The 22,033-nt window shown below is 46.2% G+C and overlaps 1 protein-coding gene across 4 annotated transcripts in view; it reads right to left on the reverse strand.

Moving 5' to 3' along the window:
• The window catches only part of PTPRU (protein tyrosine phosphatase receptor type U), a 339,580-nt gene that overhangs the window by 100,045 nt on the left and 217,502 nt on the right, over positions 1-22,033 (reverse strand). For all 4 annotated transcript variants that reach the window (XM_029571024.1, XM_029571023.1, XM_029571025.1 and 1 more), the window contains 3 exons: positions 21,806-21,915; positions 21,173-21,374; positions 17,879-17,981 (listed from right to left, as the gene is read on the reverse strand). In XM_029571024.1, the coding sequence (XP_029426884.1) occupies positions 17,879-17,981; positions 21,173-21,374; positions 21,806-21,915 (415 nt within the window). The remainder of the gene's footprint in view (positions 1-17,878; positions 17,982-21,172; positions 21,375-21,805; positions 21,916-22,033) is intronic.

A 22,033-nucleotide genomic window follows, 5' to 3' on the forward strand; every position in this document is an offset into this window, starting at 1 on the left:
TATTTTGTAACATTCCCTTAGCTTATTTACCCATACCTCCCCCTCCCTTCACCCTCTATATATCATGTTATCTAGTTCTCTGCCTTACGGATGTAACTCACCGAGTAATCCTGTACTTTGTTCAGAGGGTTAGCAAGTAATAGATCCTTGGAATAAATCAAGAAAATAAAGAGTAAGGGATTTCTGTAGCGTACACAAGCCCAGGCTGCTCAGCAGTTGCAAATACCCGCCTCGGGTAATCTGCGGCTACTCTGGTGCCAAGCTGGACAAGAACAGTTCACAGCTTCTCGCAGGAAATTTGCATCTTTTGAGCAGTCTAAACCGTATTATTCCTGATACACAGAAAAGGGACTCCATCAGGTCACACAGAAGAGACGAGAGGGGTTTTTGATATGCTAGTTTGCATGAAGTCTTGCTTTCGGACATAAAAAAGCTCAATGCTGTAGAAACTCGCTGAGCCAGACTACAGCACTTGTGGTTTAAAAGTGCTAGGGGGAGCCTGGGAGGAACCAAGCCAATCCTGAGGCTTCAATTTGCATCTCTTTGCTGTGGCACCACGGACCATGACAGATGAAAGACTGGCAGAAGCCAACGCAACCCGTGTTAAAAAAAAACCAACAACAACAAAAAAAAAAACCGCACTCAATTTTGTTACATTTCCGTGCATGTTCTGAGGCAAGGAAGGAACACGCGGAGTCTGACCTCGCATTGCTTATCAATCCTCTCCTTTTGGGCGCAGAAAATGTCCTGCAAAGTGAAGCAGCAAGGGAAGAACTGCTCCATGAAGGAGCAACCATCAGGGGGGTCACTGCATCCTTCCGGCTGGAGATGACACTCTCTCACCTCTCACAGTGACCCTCTGGAAAGGAAAACGGAAGTGAACCCAGCAGGATTCCTGCCAAGCTCCCTTCTTCTTCCTGAGGGCTGTCACTTGGGGGTAACTCCTGGGATAGAGGCCCAGGGCAGCAGCAAAAGCTGCCCGCCTAGCCATCCACTCTCTTCTTTTCCTAAACTTTTATGAAACATTTGCTGAACAACAGAAATTGTACTTTGACAGGTCTCATTATACATTTTGTTCTATTGACATGACACCCCTCCCCGCCACCCAAAACCCCAACATTGGCTCTTAACCTTCGGTCATTTTATGTCACGGGGTTGCATGTACTGATTTTGGCGGTGGCCTGGCCCTGATTGATTTTTGGGAGGGAGCAGAGGGTGAAGGTGTAGGACTATCTTCTTGTTTTATTTTGTAATCTTGGAGATTTTATCAAATGCTTTACACCACTTTGGGTGGTCTTTTGAGATTAAGAATACTTCTAGACCGCCTTCCCAAACAAATAAACATCACTAGGTTGCAGGATCAGCAACAACCGAGTAGCAGACGGTTAGGGATGCAACAAAATTTAAAAAAATCAGGCAGATATAAGCCTTGTTCAGTTCCGCAAAAAGACACCTGTGGATTTCACCAAAATGTACGGCAAGTTTGCATTTCTACACATCCACTCAGCGTTTTTAGAGCGACCACCACCATTTCTTCACAAAACAAATACTTCCATGAAGAACTAAACAGATCCTTTCCAGAACGCACATAAGAATAAAAAAAAACAAAAAAAAAATACAAAAAACCTACCCAGCAGGATTTCCTCGGATGCCCAGACCTGTCTGGAAAATTTGGTGTGGTCAGGACACTAAATAGAAAAGTTATTTGGGGCAGGGGGATGAGGGTGTGCACATGTGAAGGAGGGGGACTGACTGACACGATGCTCTATTTCCCGTTCAGAAAGTAAGTTAAAATATGCTTGAAAAATAATTCAGTTCATGCACCTATTTTTCCTAAAATTCGTACATCCCTAGATATGAGGAGAGTGGGGTTTCTAGCTGCACACCCCCCAAAAACTTCAATCTGGTTTTCACTAGCATAAAAAAAACACAAAAAAAAAAACACTGGCATCTGACCTCGCTGCTCACCCTGGTTATTCCTCCGATATAAGCAGAGGGTGGCAGATCAAAATAGGCCACCCACTGGCACCACCCTATACCAGACACAGAAACCACCCAGCCGAAGCCTCTGCAGATGATCGCTTGGACAGATAGCTGATTTTTATTTATATCCTACAAGCCCACAAGCTCTCAAGAGGCGTACGAGGTGACATACATAATTAGCAAGCGAGACAGCACACCTCGGACAAGACTATTTAAAATCTGAGGCAACTGAAGAGGCTGCCTAATACAAAAATCAAAATAAAACTAGATAAGCGGAAAAAATAAATCAGCAAAGGCTTGCTGAAATTTTTTTAAAAGTCTTTAACGGCTTCTTGAAAGATTCTGTGCACTCAATGGGGCTTAATCCAACTGGCGGAGAATTCCAGAGGATAGGACCAGCAACTAGGGTTGGATCGAGCAGACCAGTTTTTAACCTTACAGGACAATGTCTGGTTACAAAGTAAACTGGACACTAATGTCCAGTCAGTCAGCCACAAGGACTCATGCCCAACCCAGCATCCAGAAGGAGAGGGGATGATCAGCAGGACTCCAATCAGCCCCGTCAAGGTGGCCAAAGGAGGAAGGCTCCCGTCACTCTAAATTCCTGCCAATCACAACACTCCCCTGGGTGTGAGGGGCGTTTACGTCAGCCAATCAAGCAGGGTGCCACGCAGCCAATGGCAGGAGGTACAAACCGGGACTGGGAGATCATGTGCCCGACTGTCAATGAGATTAATGGAGTGGGGATGCCGTGGAGGAACGTCTGCATGGCGGGAAGGGGAAGAAACACGGAGGCAGGCTATGAAGACGCAGGGCGATGCTGCAGACTCGTGGACTCCGTCTCTCTGGCTCGTCGCTGGGTGCAAGTGAATCTGGTATGGGGCCTAAACGAGAGGGAGCGAGGGAGGGAGCGAGCATGTGCTTGTCTGGGTGTGAGAGAGAGGGAAAATGTGTGAGCACGTACTTAATATGGATGCAGGAACAAGGGCAGTGGGAGCAAACATATGCAAATGAGGGGGAGGGGCCCTCTCCCCTCAAGTGTCCAGTCCAGGTCTGTGGAAACCTTGGCCACCCTACCAGCAACAGAAAATGCCCGCTCCCGTACCTGGGACAAACAGACAGATCAAACAGAAGGTTACCTCAAGGAGACCTCTCTGTTGATTCCATACAGCGCGCGTGTATAGATGTGAAGCATTCGACTGATCCATGGGAGGGAATCCATTCTTAACATTTTGTGAGCAATTAAAGCGATTTTAAAATGAGCCCTCTGCTCAGCTGGGAGCCAATAAAGGCTTCTTTAAAACCAGAGCAATAGAAGCCACCCTATTTGACCGAGATATCAAGCGGGCGGCGGAGTTCTGCCTGCTGATGTTCCGAATGCCAGCAAAAACTCTGCCGGATGCTGGATCGGCCTATCCCACCACCTCCCACCCCCACAGAGAAGTCATCCTAGATCTGAAAAGCTTAGGGGGAGGAGGAGATGGGAGGAGGAGGGGAAGGTGCTTATTTTCCAGTCAAAGAAATGTGATGGCCATAAAGAGAATTAAAATGCACATTTGGTTGTGATGAAAGCAGATACTCAGTTGTTTATCACAGACTGTGCCTGAAACTCTCCCTCATTACTGCCAGTGCCCCAGGGCTTGTGCATTCAGTTACCATCGCTCTGTCTAATGTATGCTAGGTTCTTTCCTCTGTAATTACAATTGCGCATATTTTGCAAACACACTAAGGAGACACTCTACAGCTTAGAGGATTATGGGCTTCTTTTAATGCACGCCACCACTCTGCTGTGAGGTTCAGCTGAATGCAGTTTTAAATGGCTGGACAGTCAAATCCTAGACATTTGTATGGGAAAATGTAGTGCAACATTCTTCTTTTCTCTAGGACCAATACGAACATGAGAATTACCTTTTATTGGTCCCAGAAATCCCCTTTTTATGCTTTCCAACATAAGTCATGTTGGAAAGAATTATGAAAACGAAGGGATCCATGTCTTGTCTGTCCACAGACAAATGGAAGGACGTTCACCAGATTTGGCATGCAGGAAGACCATGGGAAGATCTCAAAAAACTAGAAATCTTGGGGGCAGTATTTTTTTTTTTTTTTTGGTGAACGGAGCCTCCAAAAGTGATCCCTGTTGGAAACAGAGGCTGCAGAATGTTGGCCAAGGCTCCATTCCAAAAGCCCCCTCTCACCCTTCTAGCACTTAGGCCCATAGCAACAGCAGCAGAAAGACAGGAAAAACATAACTAAAGCAGCTGGCAAGCTGCAAAGCTAACTCGTCCACATTTCCACCCCACCCCCTGTACACACACCCCACTCTACCTCCAGCACAGACACATCAAGTCAGCCTCCATTTCCTCAGGTACTAATTTAGATTTTAAGTACTTTGTAGTAGGGAATGCTCTACCGTACCTGAACGTAACTCATCTTGATCGAGTTTAAAAAAGGCAAGCCATTAAATCTAAAAAAAACAACAATTTGAAATCCAAAGCTATGTTGGGACAGCAGGAGGTGCTCCTGACAAGGTTCTTTGCAGAGCCATGTGCTCTAGTGCCAGGAGTCCCATCTTCCCAGGAGTTCAGACAGTCCTGAAGATTTGTTTTAGGAAAATGTCAGTCTGTTCTTGTCACAATAGTGACACTCACTGTGGTCCAGAGAGAGCATATAAATCAGAGGTAGACTGATGGGCCTCAGACTAAGTGGCAGAATGGGCATCGCCTGTAGCTCTGTCCCACTTTGCATCCCAGTCATGTAGCCAGATGTGGACCTGCAAGCACCGCCAGCTCTCAACACTAATTCAAAGCAAAAGACCAAGCCCCCACCCCCCACAAAACCACCCTCAGCTGGTGAGACACTATTTGCTTTTCATGGTAAAGACCTGCCTGAGCTTCTCGAAATTTCATTCATCATCAATCTGTCAAAGAAGGTGGTCTTTGGTTCTCATCCCCCCTATCTTCAAGAATTAAGCATTAATCATTTTTTACTCTGATTCACACAAAACTCATGGATGAGAAAAATATATAGCTCACATTTTTTCAATGAGATTCTTTAAAAAAAAAAAAAAATAAATAAATAATGCAGTTTTTTTTTCTGAAGACAAGAAAAATAATTGTGTCTTCTTGTAGCTTGTCAGATACCCAAATCATAAATGAGTTAGAGTTTGTGACTTTCAGTAGCTACAATGACATTTAACGGCATGATGCCACTGTAGCCTATGGAGGTGAAAGATATGGGGAGCAGATAACGAGACCATTTATCTATATGACAGAAAAATAATCATTTTCTGTTTTGCAGCCAACTGCAACGCAGGCAGCCTGGATGCAATGTTAATTTATTTAGTTTCAAGTTTTTACTCTCTTTTTATCTGTGCTTTAGAGTTGACTGGTCTAGGTTCCCGATGTCAACATCGCCCAAACAGAATCTCTCACTCTGAAAGCAGCGGGTGCCGGTGCTGCTATCTGCCTGCATACTGGGAGTCCACAGTCTACAACTACAAAACGTAAATTAGAAATATATGCACACGGAGACTAAGTAAACTAAATATGGGGGACAAAATTTCTACCCTTGGAGCTCGGCTTTATGAAGGCAATGGCAGAGAGGTCATCACTGACATATAGACAGATACGACAGTTAATAACCAAGTTTTCGGTCTGTCTGCTCACTTTCTGCAGACCCTACTTCATCTTTACTCCTCACTTCCCCTTTGCTAAGGATCCTCTATACTTGTTGCGGATTTTCTTGAATTCATATTTTTTTTTAAATTTTGTTTTCCACCCATTAGCTTTATAGCAGAACTGTCCCATGCATCTTCTCTAGCCTTCTGACGCTGAAGAAATGCTCTCTTACACTGCTCGGGTGAGTCTGCCCCCCTTCCAATGGAGGAGAGGAGAGACCTTTGCAGCACTGCTAGTAGCTAGGAATGAGAAATACCCAATGCTGCTCATGGTAGTAGGCCTGTACCTGGCTTTGCAGAAACGTCTGGTAGCCAGTTATGTAGAAAGTGTTCATATCATGTGTGTGTGGATTTTGCCAAAGTATTTTAGTCAGTTTCTTGAAGAACCTACTGGGCTCTGTAGCTCACTGGTCAGAGTACTGGCCTTGCAAACCAGGGGGTCGTGAGTTCAGTTCTCAGATCCTTGACCTGTCCATGGGGATGACAAAGATGTTATCAAGTAGAATCTTCCTGAAATTCTTCAACCTGCTGTCACAGCTACCAAGCTATTCTGAAGTGATGAGAATTATGATACATTAATTGGACGGATGGGCCATATGGTCTTTTTCTGCCGTCACGTTTCTTCTATGAATCTCGTTGAAAAGGTTAGATGCACAGTAGCATGTGGGCAGAAATATGCTAGCGATATAAACAGCAAGTGATTATAGCCAACTGGACAGATGCAAGACATGGAGTGGGTTAGTAGTGAGGGTTTATTCTTTATAATATTTATAGATGACCCAAAAATACATATTGAAAATAATTAGATAGGTTTTCAGATGATGCAGGACTTACCACTTTCCTGCTGTAACAACGATCATGTGCATAAAGGGACTGAGGCAGACTGGCAGCCTGAGTAAGTAGAGGGTAAACGCCCCTAAGCGATAGTATCAAACGTGCTGTAAGGGTGGGAAGCTTTTAATCCAGCTTGCTGCTGGCGAGTTGGGGGCTGGCCTGCTGCGGCGAGAGCAGGGGGCACACGGCCGGAAGCGACAGCGTCAGTCCGAACCTCCAGAAGATCCGAACCTCCAGACTTACAGGAGAGTCCCTCCCCCCATCCCCTCCACTCACCAAGACTCCCACTGCCCCCGCTCTCTCCCAGACACAGCCGCCAGTGTATCGTCAGACTAAAAAATTTGCCGTCCCTTGATGTGAAAAGGACGCAGATGGGCGAGGTCATGTGAACATTCACCTTATGTTTGGACTTGCAGTTAGAGGAGGATTTTACACTTAGAAGGTGAAAGCATTTTTTTTTCTCCCAGGCCTTTTGGTCTCAATAGGATTCTGGGTTATATTTTATTTCATTTTTGTTTAATGGTTGCTGTATTTTATGTATCTTTGCTCATTTATCATTGCCGCTTGATCTAGATGTTTATATTTGTTTTAATTTGTGGATGTTATAGCGCACCTCGCAAGGAGCAGGACTTGCAAATTGTAAACATTTTTTTTTTTAAATAAATGACAAACCAGAACAAGGCAGGCACCAGGTGTCATTGGCTGTATATTTTTTTTAAAAAGCTACAAGCAGAATCACAATGTACGAGCCCTTTTGAAAGATGGTGTTCAGCTTTGGTCCTATTTTACAAAGGATATTATAGAGCTAGAAAAAAAAAAAAGTACAATGATGAATAACTTGGTTACATAAGGCTGAAGAGTATTTACCAAGTAAGGAAAGGCTTCCTAGGAGAGAAGATGACTAACAAGAGACAATTACTGGATCTAAATGCCTGGCAGGTCAGTATAGGATTTGATCTCAAGGAGGGGGTGGAGATAAAAAAAATACTTTGAAAGCTGTCACATCTTTTATTGGACCACAAAAGTTAGACAGCACAGATCTGGAACTTTTTTTTTTTTTTTTTTTTTTTTTTTAACTTGCTTATGGGAAAATATATTTGGAATAGGCGATATGTACCTTTTGACGGAAGTATTTTGCATTGTGTGGTCAAAATATGGAAAGTTCTGCCGGATGAGTCTTCTGTGCACAATCACTGGCCATTTTGGAGAACGTAAGAGGCCCCTGGGCACTTCCAGGAGCCTCCATGGCCACACATGATATTTATTTATTTATTTTTTTGTTTTTTTATACCGATCTTCCTACATTAGATGCAAATATACCTCATCGCCGAGCAGGACCGGACGCATTCGAGAACTAACAAAGGGGAGGAAGGCGACGGAGCCGGGCCTCAAGCCCTGCAGAGGCACAGAATATGCAGATAGCAGCCGCCGTCGGGCCCTTCCAGTCTGCCCAATCTGCAGTGCCAATCTCTGGCTTTAATCTCACTTCTTTTCGACCACCGCCTTAAAACCTTGTGGAAGCACGAGATCTCCCTTTGCATTAGCAGAGGCCCGATTTCCAGCCCCGGCTGTGCAAGAGGCTGCCAGGGGGGCTAGGAGATTCTGTTCATTGAATAGAGCAAAGTGAGCTCGGAACACGGAAAGGAGCAGACAATGAAGATCTGAAGATGTTCTTTAAATTTGCCTTAACAAGAGTTACAACCTCAGAGAGAAGCTCCAATCACTTCCCTGCCACATTCAGAAATTCAAGAGAGCAATCTCGTAGCTTTTCACAGTGCTGGCGGTGTTCCTACATAGCAGAGGATAATTCACAATGACAGTCTTTAATCATATCAAAAAGGTCCAATTCACCCTCAGATCATGTTTGAGGGCTCTGCTTGCTTTCAAAGTGTTTTGGTTTTGGGATGTACGACTTTACTTTGAGATGGACATCTCGCACCATTGTGTTTCATTGTGCAAATGCGTTTAACATTTAGTACCTCTGGGGAGAGATTTTTTTTTTTTTTTTTTTTTTTTTTTTTTTTAACTATTAATAACCATTTTCATATAATCACAAAAGCATTCAGCACAGTCATATTCTTCAAAATCATTGTATATATATTTTTTTAAATAAAATTATCTCCTGCTATGCCTACAGTGCTTTCAAGTATACAAGCTGCGATGAGGGGCATTTTAAAGAGAAAAAAAACCATGTTTTATTCTTTGTTTGCAGTGAACTGGTGGAATTTTTTTTTTTTTTTTTTATAAGGGAAACAAGCAAAAACTGTACAAAATAAGGAATTGTACCCTCCCCCTACATGGGACAGGTGGCAGCACTGGTAGAGCATGCTTCACTTTGCTCCGGGCAAAGCGAGTTGAAGGCAATAGCCCAGCAGGTACCGGCACCAGAAAGGGCTCACTGTGGGTTTTGCCACATGCTGCCCCTGTTATCATCAAGCGTACACAGAACCCTCACAGAAAGGGTTTGGGGGGGGGGAATGAGTGAGGGCCTTTGAAAGTTTGCTGGAAGCGTTTTAGGACATCCTGTTGAAGCCTCGGCAGTTGGCTGGACATGAACCAAGCCATAGCAGTTGGTTCGTGCCCAGCGAGCATGACCAGCTTACTGTCCCTGTGATAGCTCCCTAGGCATGCCTGGGGCAGATTGCCAGGTAGTTGTGTCAGTCTGTTCGCTCCCTTGTTTGCTCATTGTATTCTAACAGCTTTCACCTTGAATGGCCTGTTAGGCACCCGCTGGACCAGCACCTGATGGAATTTAGCAGCCAAGGATCGTTCCTAGGAGGCGTCCAAACTGTTCATTCACTGTAGCAATCACTATGTAGCTTTGAAAGCAACATGGGATGTGTAGCCAGTTAAATTGCTTGTTGAGAGGAAATGATTTGTTAGAAAAGGTCTTGTGCAATGGGCATGTGCGCACCCCAGGAAAAGCTGCTGCTTTCGTGTATGTATCACAGTATATCGTGGATAAGATTGACAATCTCAAGGGATCCATCATGCAGCATTCTATGGCACATCTGGCTGAACATGGGGAAGAGGAAACGCTGGTCTCAAAATCCAGGAAAAAACATCATGGAATGACACCAGCCTCGCTGCCCTACTGAAAAGGGGGACTTGTGTGGTCTTTGAAGTTCTCATTTGTATAATCACAAGAAATGCCATTTTGGGTCAGACCAAGGGTCCATCAAGCCCAGTATCCTGTTGCCAGCAGTGGCCAATCCAGGTCACAAGTACCCAAAACATTTGATAGATCATAAGTCCCTATTGCTTCTTAGTTACCGTAATAGCAGTTTATGGATTTATCCTCTAGGAACTTATCCAAACCTTTTTTAAATTGAGTTACACTAAACTGTTGTAACCACATCCTCTGGCAATAAATTCCAGAGCTTAACTTGCGCCGAGTGAAAAAGAATTTTCTTCGATTTTTTTTAAATGAGCTACTTGCTAACTTCATGGCATGCCCCCTGACCCTTCTATTATCTGAGAGAGTTAATAACTGATTTACATTAACTTGTTCAAGTCCTTTCATGATTTTGTACACTTCTATCATTTATTTAACTTCTTTTACTATACCGATACTCAAGACGAGGTCTTATCGTACCGGTTTACAATAGAACAGGGGGAAACCAATTTAACAACTAAGTAGAAGGTAAAGTTACATTAAACAGGGAATGAAAAACCTGGGAGATGGAAGACAGGAAAGATTTTAAATGATAACAACTGGAGAGTGATAAAATTAACGAAAAACAATATAGTAGCGAGACAAACAGAGATTTATCCTAGGCGATTGTTAACATAATATATCCTGTGGGAGGAGGAGACATGGGGAGGTGAGCAGTGGGGGGGGGTGTCAGGGCAGGTACTGGAAATGGGGAGGGACTGGAGACGGGGAGGGGGGGGATAGGGATAGGGAAAGAGGTCGAAAGGTGAGAGTCTATGTTGGAGTAGAGGTTCCTTCAACGGTAGGCTTGTGTGAACAGCCAGGTTTTCAGTTTCTTTCTGAAGGAGAGATGGCATTGCTCCTGGCGTATATCTGGGGGAAGCGAATTCCAATGGAGCGGACCTGGTGTCGAAAGTGCTCGCTTGTGAATAGAGTTGTGGATCGAGGATTTGTTGGGGGGGCCTTGAGAGAACCTTTGTAGGCGTTTCTGACCGGCCTTGTAGAAGTGTGTAGTTCGAGAGGGATGGCGAGTTGGAGTGTGGATTGCTGGTAGACGGATTTGTGGATGATGGTGAGAGCCTTGAAGAGTATTCTATATTGGATGGGTAGCCAGTGTAGGATTTTAAGGATTGGTGTGATGTGGTCCTTACGACGTGTGTTTGTAAGGATCCTGGTCGCTGCGTTTTGCAGCATCTGAAGAGGTTTAGTAGAAGAGGCGGGGGGACCGAGTAGTAGAGCGTTACAATAGTCGATCTTTGAAAAGAGTATGGCTTGAAGCACTGAACGGAAATCCTGGAAGTGTAAGAGCAGTCTTAGCTGCTTCAAGACCTGTAGTTTAAAGAAGCATTCTTTGGTTGTAGCGTTAATGAACTTTTTGAAATTCATTCTAGAGTCAAGGGTGGCCCCAAGGTCTCTAACCTGACTAGTGATTTAAGAGTGAGGTAAAAGAACTGGAAGGGGGAAGAGAACTAATGGGAGAACAACTGAACCAAATTGGGAAGGGGCACTTGGGAAGCAGAGGGTGAATAGGGGAAAGTCTATTGAAATGGCCGAGGCATTGAGGAGTTTAGGTGAAGGCCTGCTGAAACAGCCATAAATGTTTCAGTGCGGAGTTTGTGCGGCAGAGAGTTCCAGAGGGAAGGGCTGGCCAGAGTTAAGGCTCTTTTTGTAGTAGAGGTAAGTTTGATGAGTTTCAGGGAGGTTAAGGTAGGAGCAACGTTCCTTGAAGGATAGTCCGAATTGGTCTCCTTGAGACGTGAGGAAGGAAGGGGGGGATTGAGCCAGTGCGTGTTTTCAATTACAATAGATTTGTGAATGAGGGAGAGAACTTTGTAATGTATTCTTGAAGTGATTGGTAGCCAATCACTATCATATTCCTCCCTCAATCATCTTTGTCTGGTGTTCAACCAAAGATCATCCCAGCCTACAAAAAACAAAAATAATCCAGTTTTGTCCAGGGACGATAACTCTGCACACTCAAAAGAAATGTCTGCTTGTGTTTAAACTTCATCTTTGTCCATTTGTAATATTCCTGTTTTAGCGTATGCTCATTGGTTTTGATTTGCGGTCAACATGACTACAGCAGTGTTGGCTCTGTGAGGTCATCCAACCTTAGCAAAGCAACCTTTGCATGGTTTAGTGCTATATTACAGTGCAGTTCGCAAACCAGCAAGAGGGAAAGAAACAAAATTGTACTGCCATGACTCATTTGCTCTGAACTTATGCAGAATTCCTATTTTGATTCATCCTTCTTGGAGACACTTTCTGGCTGGCTCAGGAGAATTTTTTTTTTTTTTTTTTTTATAGAACCTTTTTGCCTGTAGGTCATCAGTTCAAATTCAGCTCAGGACTGTAGGGAGCTAAACATGTGGCCTGAGTGAAATACGTTGGTGGTCTCTGTCCAGTTCCAAGGACCATGGCAGCGCCCATCAGATTCTTACAAATCTGCAAAATCTGCTGCATCGACTCATGGAAATTCTGTGTAGCAGAATCTGACAAGGACACAGCAGGAGATTGATCCTGATATTTTTCCTTCTATAGACATCAGGCCAATAGGTCAAAGCTTTCCCAGATTCAGATCACGTTGCTACTTTTGGACAGAGCCAGAGGTTGCTCATCATACTAGTAAGTGAATTAAAAATGAAGAGGTTGATATTTAAAGGGTTGCCCAGGTAAAACTAAGTTACCTGGCCAAAACCAGATCTAAATATTTCCCCCTCCTCCCTGGATAACGTTTGTTCATGTAACTCATTACCAGGACAAAATTTAGCAGAGTAAAGAGTGGTACTGGGGGTATTGCAAGGGTAGGGCTAAACTTTAGCCAGCAAAGGCCAACATTCAACAATTTCTGGCTAAAGTTAGCTGGACGAGTCTGGTCAGAAAACAGTTGTCCTAGTCACCCAGGTAACGTCAGCTGGGCATATTCAGCAAAACACTTATCTGGGTTCTGTTCTACAGAACATCCAGGTAAAGTTACCCAGCAAACCCTCCCCCCACCCTTTACCAGCCTGATGAATATCGACCTTGAAGCTTCTAACATGGCACTGCGTGGCCCTGCCATCCTTTTATCTTCTCAAATGTAGTTCTGGCTTCCTGCCACAGGACCCTCGCCTCCTCATACTCCATGGGAGATCCCAGGGGCCTCTCTCAGCTCCCACTTAACTGAGGATGAGCCGCATCATTTAAAAAAAAAAAAAAAAAAAAGGCACCTCTTCAGAAAAAGCAATCTTCACCCTTGCTGCAGTTAAAATTTTTTGTCTTACTCCGGGTGAATTTGGAGTTGAAGACCCTGCTGCTTTAAATTGCTTTGAAAGTCAGAAAAAAAAAAATTAAGTAGAAAAGGTTTCTCGTAACTCAGCGTTATGCTTATTACAAGCGAGAAATGTTTTCTATAATTGGATTTGTTTCAGAAGGTAATTTTACTCTGCTGCCTATTTATTTGTTCCATCTGCCTCTGACTGAAAAAGCAGAGAGCACAGAGGGGCAGGCGTGTAGTACTGCAGACAGACATACGGACTGCAATGCCCGGGCCTCCAGACCCAGGAAGCCCCCCTGCTGCTCGGATCGGAGAGACACGCAGCGGGCTGTTTGCGAGATGTCTCCAACAAACCTAGAGGGGAGGACTTCACCCCCACCAGTCTATGGCGCTATTAAATGAAGTGAGGTTGGCACGGCTATCCGGCATTTAAGATGATACCACAGAGGTCCACGGAGGCGAATGATGCTAAAATGAGATATTTAGCAGAGCAGTGACATTGAAGAGGTTAGGAAGATGACTTTTTTTCTTGAGGAAGCTGCCACCAAGGCAGGAAGCGTGAATGGAGAGATGGGAGCTCCTGTGTCTAGGGGGGGCTGTGCCCCTGCTTAGGGACAGTGATCTCACACTTAAGCCCATCTTGATTACTGACCAATTTAATCGCCCCGCAAGCTTTTCAAAATCTTGCAGCTCCTACTGTGACAAGATATTGTCCATAGGAAAAATGGCGGGACTGTGCCTGTTGCACCGTATTGGCTGCCTTTGAAGCTTCATGGTAAATTTAAGCTACTTTGTACGAGTTTTCATGCTATTAACCCATCAGGTCCGCGTTTTTTTTGCTGTGCTTCGCTTTCTACAGGTAGTTCCCAAGCAGGCGGATTATTCATTTTGTAAATTATTAGGTTAGGTGGCTATTTTCAAGATATAATTTAGGAGCCCAGGTTCAGCTGAAAACAGACTCCTAAATTTGGCCTCCTGGTTCTTCGCCTGCATTTAGGTGGCTAAATCTGGAAATCAACACGTTACTTCCCCTGATGTAACCCCCACTTCTAACCACTCTTTTTTTTTTTTTTTTTTTAGGAGCGTAGCAGTGGGAGGGAGGGGTGCAGATCTGGGACCCTAACTCCAAGAGGCTTAGATCTTTTGCATATCTGCCTTACGAGACTTGAACAGCATCTCTCTCTGCATAAACTTCCTGCATCCATGCTTTTTGCTTTTCGTCCACTAGGGAAATGTTAATGATTGGGTTGTGCTGGGGGAGGGCAGCAGTTTCCAAGCTCCTTGAAGACTTGGGGGGCGGAAGATCTTCCTGACACCAAGCTGGTGCACCACAGCGCTCGATAACGGTCGGTGAGGCTTCAAGATCCTTCGGCGTGAAGCAATGTGGCTCTTCCCACGGTGCCGCCAGAGGACATCCACCGTTCACTGCGTCCTTTGCTAACTCTGTTGGCGAGAGCACAATGGGGATCGGCTTCTTCCCTCAGAATCAGCAGACACTAGTTAAAAAAAAAAAAAACACGCTTCTACATGCTTCTTTAACAGTGGCTGGAGCTCACAGTAGGGATGTGGCTTAGAAGTACAATTATGCATCATATTCCAGTTATAATGGATGTGGTTACAAAAGCCCATCGGGGCATGCTGGAGTGAGGCAGTGAACTCAACATACTTTTCATTCTTTGGTTAAATTAAATTACTCAGGGATGGGCAGCTTCCATAACATTTCCACATGCCCGCACTCTCCCCCACCCTCCGGTAAGTTGCCCCCATCTGAAAACATCTCTTGTCCTGGCAAAGTACACACACGTGACCTTTTCACAAGCGGGTGTACTATTAACCCCCTTCCTCAGCTGCCCACACGAAAGAGCGAATGCCAAGTGCTTGGCGGCTTCTAACAGTTACTTTCAAAGAGAAACCGGTCCGCGGTGTTTTTGCGTAACACACACACACGTGCTAAAACCACCCATCTCCTTCAAAAACAACGCAGGCTCTTTTGTAACCTGCCCCGATAGCAAAGGTTTTCCGGGAACTCAGCAGTACGTTCGCAGAAGGAGAGCGTAGGGTGGCACCCACACAGGTTAATCTGAAGAGATCGATCCAGTCCTGGCGTTTGCCCCGTTACATGCAGAGAGTAGTAACACTGACCCCCCCCCCCGACCCCCCCCCCATAAAGGAAGGAAGTACATTCTCATGCAAGCAAAACCAGGAGCAGATCAGCCCCCCCTCCCCCCAGGTGAGGTGATGACCCCCCGTTGGTGAAGAGTTGACCAGAGCAGATTCAAGGATGAGCACCCGCTTTTTAACTCCAGTGCCAGCTGTCGCTGAGGAATGCAAAGGAGACATGGCTGAGTGACTACAGCAAAGGGCTGGTGGGGAATCGGGGAATGCTTCTCCCACGGACAGTCCCTTCTGACACACGGGTGCATGCATCGTTGCTCTCCTTGTTGCCTAAGGTATTTGGCTAAGCGGTTTGTTTGTTTTTTCCCCCTCACCAGAAGGATGAAAAAGCCTTAGTAGATCAGGCCCTGAGACTGTAAGCTCTCTGGGGCAGAGGACTTATTGTAGCTGAATAATTAGCACCATTGTACAACATTGCATTACATACGTATGGTAATGGTTATCAAAATGACAAATATTACAGGGAAGACGGCCTTCCATATGCGAATGACAGCTACTGGCGAGGTCAAGAGTGGGGAACTGTATCTGTTTCCAAAGGGACAACCAGACTATTGCACCAATCAGACCTAACGAGAGCAGGGGGAAGGGGGACAGATAAAGAGCAGCTACACTTCGGTGCGGCCCCAAATTGCAAGAATATATTTAGAACATTTTTGGTAAAGAAATAATCACAAGAAAGTTCTGTGAGATGGGTTTTACAATTTAACATTCGTGTTACGAATACGAGTGATTAAGTGGGATGACGCTTTCAGAGTGCAAGAAGGAATTCAGTAGGGAAGCCAGGAAAATTTAAAAAAATATATTCACGTGGTTTGTCTTAAGATTTTTTAAGTGAAGGAGAGCACGTGTTCCCCTCCCTCTGCCCTAGGGTGTGCGTGGGGGGGTCTCACTGTCATAGCGTGAGGTGCATCGGAAGAGCCCTGGGTGTAGATCTTAGCACTGCGATAGGAAGGGGTGCTACGGGGCAGGACTGAGGTACAGTAATGACAAAGCAGGACCGAGATCCACTGGTAGAGCTGTATATGGGAACAGCAGGAAGTACTGCAGGGAAGGGGCGAGATTCGTAGACAGAACTGTGAGGGGGGAGCTGCAGGGAAGGACAGAGGCGCGCTGGCAGAGCTGTGCGTTATCTCAGGGCTGGAAGAGCTGAGAATGTAATGATCAGGAATGAACTGCCAGAACCGTGGGCAGGAGGTAAGATGGGTCAAAGCCTGCCCAGCACTGCCAGTCCCTCAAAGAAAACCCTTCATGTGCTTTCCTTGCCTCGTGAGGCACCATACAGCAGACCTGGAATTAGATCCTCTATCAGCAGCAATGAGATTGAATTAGACAATTGACCTTTTGCAGGTTTTTTTTTTAATCTATTGTTGGTTAAGAGCAATTTGGAGTGTGTCCTGCATGTGTCACAAACTGCCAAATAGAGGTTTTAATTATCTCCTGCCTAATGACTGAGTTGCTCCCTCCTGGCCTGATCAACTGAAGTGAAGAAACCAGTGCTGCTCCATTTTGATGGCAGCCACACCCCCCCCCCCCCCCCCCCCCATCTCCAGTACTAGAAGGTCAAACACCCTAACCTTGAGAGAGCCACAGGGCAGCAGGATCGCGATCTCTCTAGACGCACACACATTATTCAGTCAATGAGGTAAACCCTTCAGAGATCCACACCGACCGCTTCTTCTGTTCGCACCACCATCTCGCCAACTTCTCTTTCAAAAAAATCACGCAGGAATGCAATAACCGAAACGATTTCCAAGACAGCTCGCGGAGCCGCAAAGCATCCACAGACTTTTGCAGCAGTTCCCAACAGGGAAATAAGCGCCTGCTTTCTCTTCTGAAAATTGCCTCCCCAACGGCACAGATTTTCACCGGATTTTCCGTGGTTACGTTTTCCCCTTCAGCAACGCACTCGGTTTGGAAGATTCAGAACCGCATGCGTTACTGCCTGCCCCCAACTAAAAACCCCCCACCTCCGAGCCCTCCTACCTTTCTCCCCGCACAGGTATAAGACGACCAGCGTCGTTGAGCCCCCCCCCCCCCCCCGTGCAATACTTTTACAGGAAGAGAGAGTGAGCATGTTTCAGAAGGCCCCCCCCGTATACCCATGTAAAAAGGGAGGGGGGGCACTTGAAAATTGCTTACCCTCCCCACACAGGGAAAAATATGCATACGGACCACCACATGCTTCAGCGAGCGAGAGAGGGGATTGCAACGGCACCCGTCATGCCTGCGCGCCGTTCGGAAGGGGGGAAACTCCCCACGGCCATTTTCGAAGAGAAAGCAGGCAACCATCCCCCAGACGCTGAGCTTGCCCCGACACACATCGTTAGGAAAGGGTAAGGAAAAACACGCAAGATTTACCAAAAATAACTCTTGCTGCAAGGAGAAATGCTAACTGCACCGATTGAGCAAAAGAGACAAAGAAAACAACAGAGAAAGGGAAAAGTCATTAGCAGTTCTGAGAATTATAAAGTTACTTAATTACATTAAAAAAAGTCTCCCTCCAACACTGCATAAAGGTTTTGGAAATTTCTCAGATTAATGAAACCAGGGCAGGCAATGGCGAGCGGAGGGATTAGAAGGACGGCTCCACCACTGGCATTCCTGCTAAACGCGCTCGGAAACTGGGTCATTAACCGCCTCTCCCTCGCTTGCAGCGCGAGCTTCGACAAACTTCACCCGACCGCCCTCATATACCAGACCTAGGACGTTATCTCCCAGGAAGCATAAGACCCGGGTTATCTTGTAAGCAGTTACCCCCCAGGCCATAAACCCGGAGAAAGACTCTGTGCATGCTTCCTACCTGATAGGTGCCCCCCTGCCCTGGGCAGGCCTCAGCAGCACAGTGATGGTGTTCTCCGACTCTCCCAGGGGGGCTGGCATGTCCGCGTAATCAAAGGAGGGAGCTGCAAATAAAAGAAGAGAATGTGTGTGGTCTCTCTCACTGTGTCGGGGATTGCCCTGGCTAGGCCCCCTCTCCAGGCACCCAGAGAAGCTGGGAGGATTTCATGGGATGTAGCCTTAGCCGTGTTCCCTTTATAAAACAACTCACAGCGTGGCCACTTGAGTAATGAGCTGCCCTTTCTTCAGGCCTAGCCTTCGGTACAATACCCAAGTATGCACAGTCTAAAATATACACAGAGTCCAGCAAGTGATAGGATGTCACCGGTGTACAGGCTTTCACCATCTAATGCTTTGCACCCGGCTACTGCTAGAAGGGGCTCCACCTTTCAGAGCCTCAAATTCAGATTGTGCCCTAAACAAAAAACAGCCCACCATGCACATGCTCCCGACCTGCTGAGCCACTGAAAAGGTTTTTCCACCTTTTGGTAAATCTATCATTAAAGAGGGCAGTACCATATTGATGTCTACGGAGGTCACATAGTAGAGGCGGCAGAAAAAGACCAAATGCTACATCTACTCTGCCCAGCAAGTTTCCTATGGTAGTAGCTGCCGCTCCATGCAGGTTACCCCCCATGTCTCTGTTAAGGCTAAACAGCGTGGGGCTGGCTAGGCCTTCCCACAGGGTGTACACAAAGGAACATTCCAGCCAAAGGGAGGTTTCAAGGGGACCTAGCGGCTCGTTTAAGCGAGGGCCCATCCCCTAAAGGCTGGGTCAGTTCCAGCAGGTCATGCAGGTGGGCTCAGTAAGTAGGGAGCCGGTGTTGGCGAAGAGGCATCTTTTAGAATGCACAGGAGAAGCAACGAAGGGGCGGGGAAGGACACAGCTGCCTTACCTGTCTGAGCAGGAAAGGGGGTGCCTCCCTCTTGTCGAGGTGAGGAGTGCAATCCAGGAAGGTTCTGAACCCAAGTGTTGGGGAGAGGGAATTGTCTCTTCTATATACAATACCTTCGTTGAGGTTTCTAGAGAAGTGGAGGGTCCCAGCCTTTACCCTACTACTAAACTTGTTTAAGAAGATACTGGGCTCTATCTTTCATGTCAGGAAACTTTACTTTGCAACAGAACACTCGCTGCAGGCTTTTGTTTTTTCAATCATCCGAGCGTGATCCCTTGAGCCTGCCAGGTTAACCTGTCCCGTCCCCCCCCTTAGGAGAATCCAAGCTCTGGGCCGAGGTGAGGAGTGCGCTGCGGTGTCTGAAACATGTCGTCTTGTGAACAGTTTGGGGGGGGGGGGGGGAGAGAGAGGGGAGCTAGCGTCAAATAGGGCGGCTCTTTCCACGAGGGCACGCAAGTTGAGACATGCACGTGTTTGCGCATAGCAAGCCGCTCGTTCCTCCTTCCACGGCAGGAGGTTGCCGCCTAACAGCACAGAGCAACAGACCGGCTCTCCGAAAGAGGCTGCGCGCCAGACTCATTATGGTTCGTTCCCAGCTGCTTTTTCAGAGCGCTGCAGGGAAACACAAACCCGGGGGCAACAATGTGCTCTAGGACTCTGCTGGTTTACTGATAAACAACGTTACCGGAACAGCTTCCTAAAGCCTCTCAGGTCCTGAGTATGCCACTCCACATCACGCCGTTTTGTTTGGCTGATTGCAGGCGCTGGTAATGTGTGTATTGTTATTACTTCAGCTCCTGATTAATTAAGAGACAGGGGGCCGAATTGTCCCAGTGTGCAATTCCCAGAAGGCCATTAGGCAACTTTTCAACTAAGTCAGGGCTATTAGCCGACACTTCACAAAAGGTTAGCAAATTAAGCTTCGAGCAACGTGGTGCTCACCGCTTATTCATAAAACCCCCCTGCTTATCATTTCTGAACAATTAACGCCAAGCAAGTGGTTTTCAACAGAAACCTGCCACATCATTGCCTACGATAACTGCACTGCTCCGCTGTGTGATCAATCCCGTTCATCGCAATCCAGTGGATCCATGGACGCCGCTATGACCTACTTCTTGTTCATTTGAGTTCTGACAAAAATCTGGGGGGGGACTGCCTTTAAGGCGGGAGCAGAGCCCCATAGCAGGCATTTCATAGCCCCATTTCCCCCGCAGCTCACCGACAACCCCCTGGCTCTCTGTTTTCCTAGCACCTGGGCCCACAAACACCCCCAGCTGATCTCCCTGAGGGGAAGCGGTGGGGGCCCATGCACCTGACCCAGCTTCCTCCCCCCACCCACGCCGGTCTTTGGACCTGTGCAGTCGTCACTGCAGGGGGGCCTGGCACATTTGCCTGAAGACCTCCTTGCCAAAAGCATTTTATTTTTCCCTACCTGCTAAATTCAAAGCTCAAGCAGTTGTTTTGGAATATCCCTAGCACAGTGCAAAGGCTGAAATCCTCAACTCTTGTGTCATTAATGCTTTTTTAATGCCTCCCGAGACCCATCTCACAGCACAGCAAGCTTTGACATGAGAAACATTTCCGTTAACTGGAGAGCCCAGCCTGAAGTTGATGATATGAACACTGGGTAGGAATTTACATAAAAAGAAATAATGAAGGGCCATAAAACAAAACATTTTTATCCTTACTGCTTACTTATGGGGAAAGGGAGATGAGTCTTTAAGACGCCATGAAATCTCCCCCCCCCCCATGGCTTACAATCGATTTCCATTACTCTTAGCCATCATGATATATACTGTATATACATATACATACATACATACACACACACATACATATATATATATATATGACGTTTCCAGAAGGATACCTCACAGGCAATGCATGCCCGTGTCCACAAACCCGCTCAGGCCCAAATAAAAAATAGTTGCCCTTACTGCATTTGGATAGCAGCTTATGTGGCTAAAGGGAAACGCATCCTCTTATACACACGAAACTGAACAATGGCATAGAGTATGCACATTAGCAGTAGGAATGTGCATTCGTGACATTTGTTTCAGTGGCACACACGTACCTCACAGACTTTATAGTACACGGGTAAAAACGGATAGAATGCATGTATTTTTAATAACGAGTTATGTGCATACTATCCGTTTTCACCCGTGTACTATATAGTCCATTGAAACGGATGCAATGAATGGAGATCCCTAGTTGGCAGCACGTCTGCTGGTGCCATACATTAAAGCGCACTGTTTCCAAATGCTCCTGAAATACCATTTCTGTCCCCAAGCACAGATCTGACTTCAGAAGACAGTTTCCCAAAATAAATCGTTCTGAACATATCGATAACTTTTTTTTACCAGATATATTGGTGGTGATTTCGGTGAGCGCTGTCTGACCAAATCCCTTGCCGGTGCGGGCCCGGACAGAGAACAGATAGGTGGTCCCTGGATGCAGGTTGGAGAAGACGTGATATGTCTCGTTTCGCAGCTTGGAGACGGTACGGCGGGGGCCGGGCACGTTCACCGCCGGGTCCGATGACTCGATGCTCTGGTAGCTGATCTGGGGGGGGGGGGAGAAACCATTGAGCGAAAAACAGATGAGTGGGGGGCAGGGAACACTGATAGGCACAGGTGGTGGGGGGGGGGGGAGGGGGAACCACGGGATGGTGTATTATCTTGACCTGCTCTATTGACTGTATTCAAAACTGGCTTAGGTTACAATAGAAACAAATTTTGAATGAATGTGTGATACACAGCAGCCTCCAAAACACCAACCTTTGGGACAGGCATCAAAAGCTACCCCAAGGAAAGAAGGTGGGGAGAGTAGGAGTGGGAGAGAAAATACAGTAAGTGATAGGATAAAGAAGAAAGGGAGGGGGTGGAGAGAGTACAGAACAGAGGTTTGATGGGGAAAGTAGATGGCAAACAGACGAGGAGTTTGGTATTGCATATTGCTTGTCACTCAGGTATTCTGTACTGAGCTGCACCTACCTCATACTGAGTGATTAGGCCATTGGGCTCCACTGGTTCTTCCCATTTCAGAAAGATCATATCTTCCAGCAGTGTGAAGGTGAGAGACTCGGAGGCAATTCCTCCAGGCACTAAAAACACCGGAAAGAAGGGGGAAAACCACTTTAATGAATCCATCTTTAAAATAAAGGTCATGACATTGCCATTCCATGTTTCCTACATTACTTTTTTATACACGTTTACTGCACT

This window comes from Rhinatrema bivittatum, chromosome 11 (assembly GCF_901001135.1).
Source record: "Rhinatrema bivittatum chromosome 11, aRhiBiv1.1, whole genome shotgun sequence".
NCBI classification, from domain to species: domain Eukaryota; kingdom Metazoa; phylum Chordata; class Amphibia; order Gymnophiona; family Rhinatrematidae; genus Rhinatrema; species Rhinatrema bivittatum.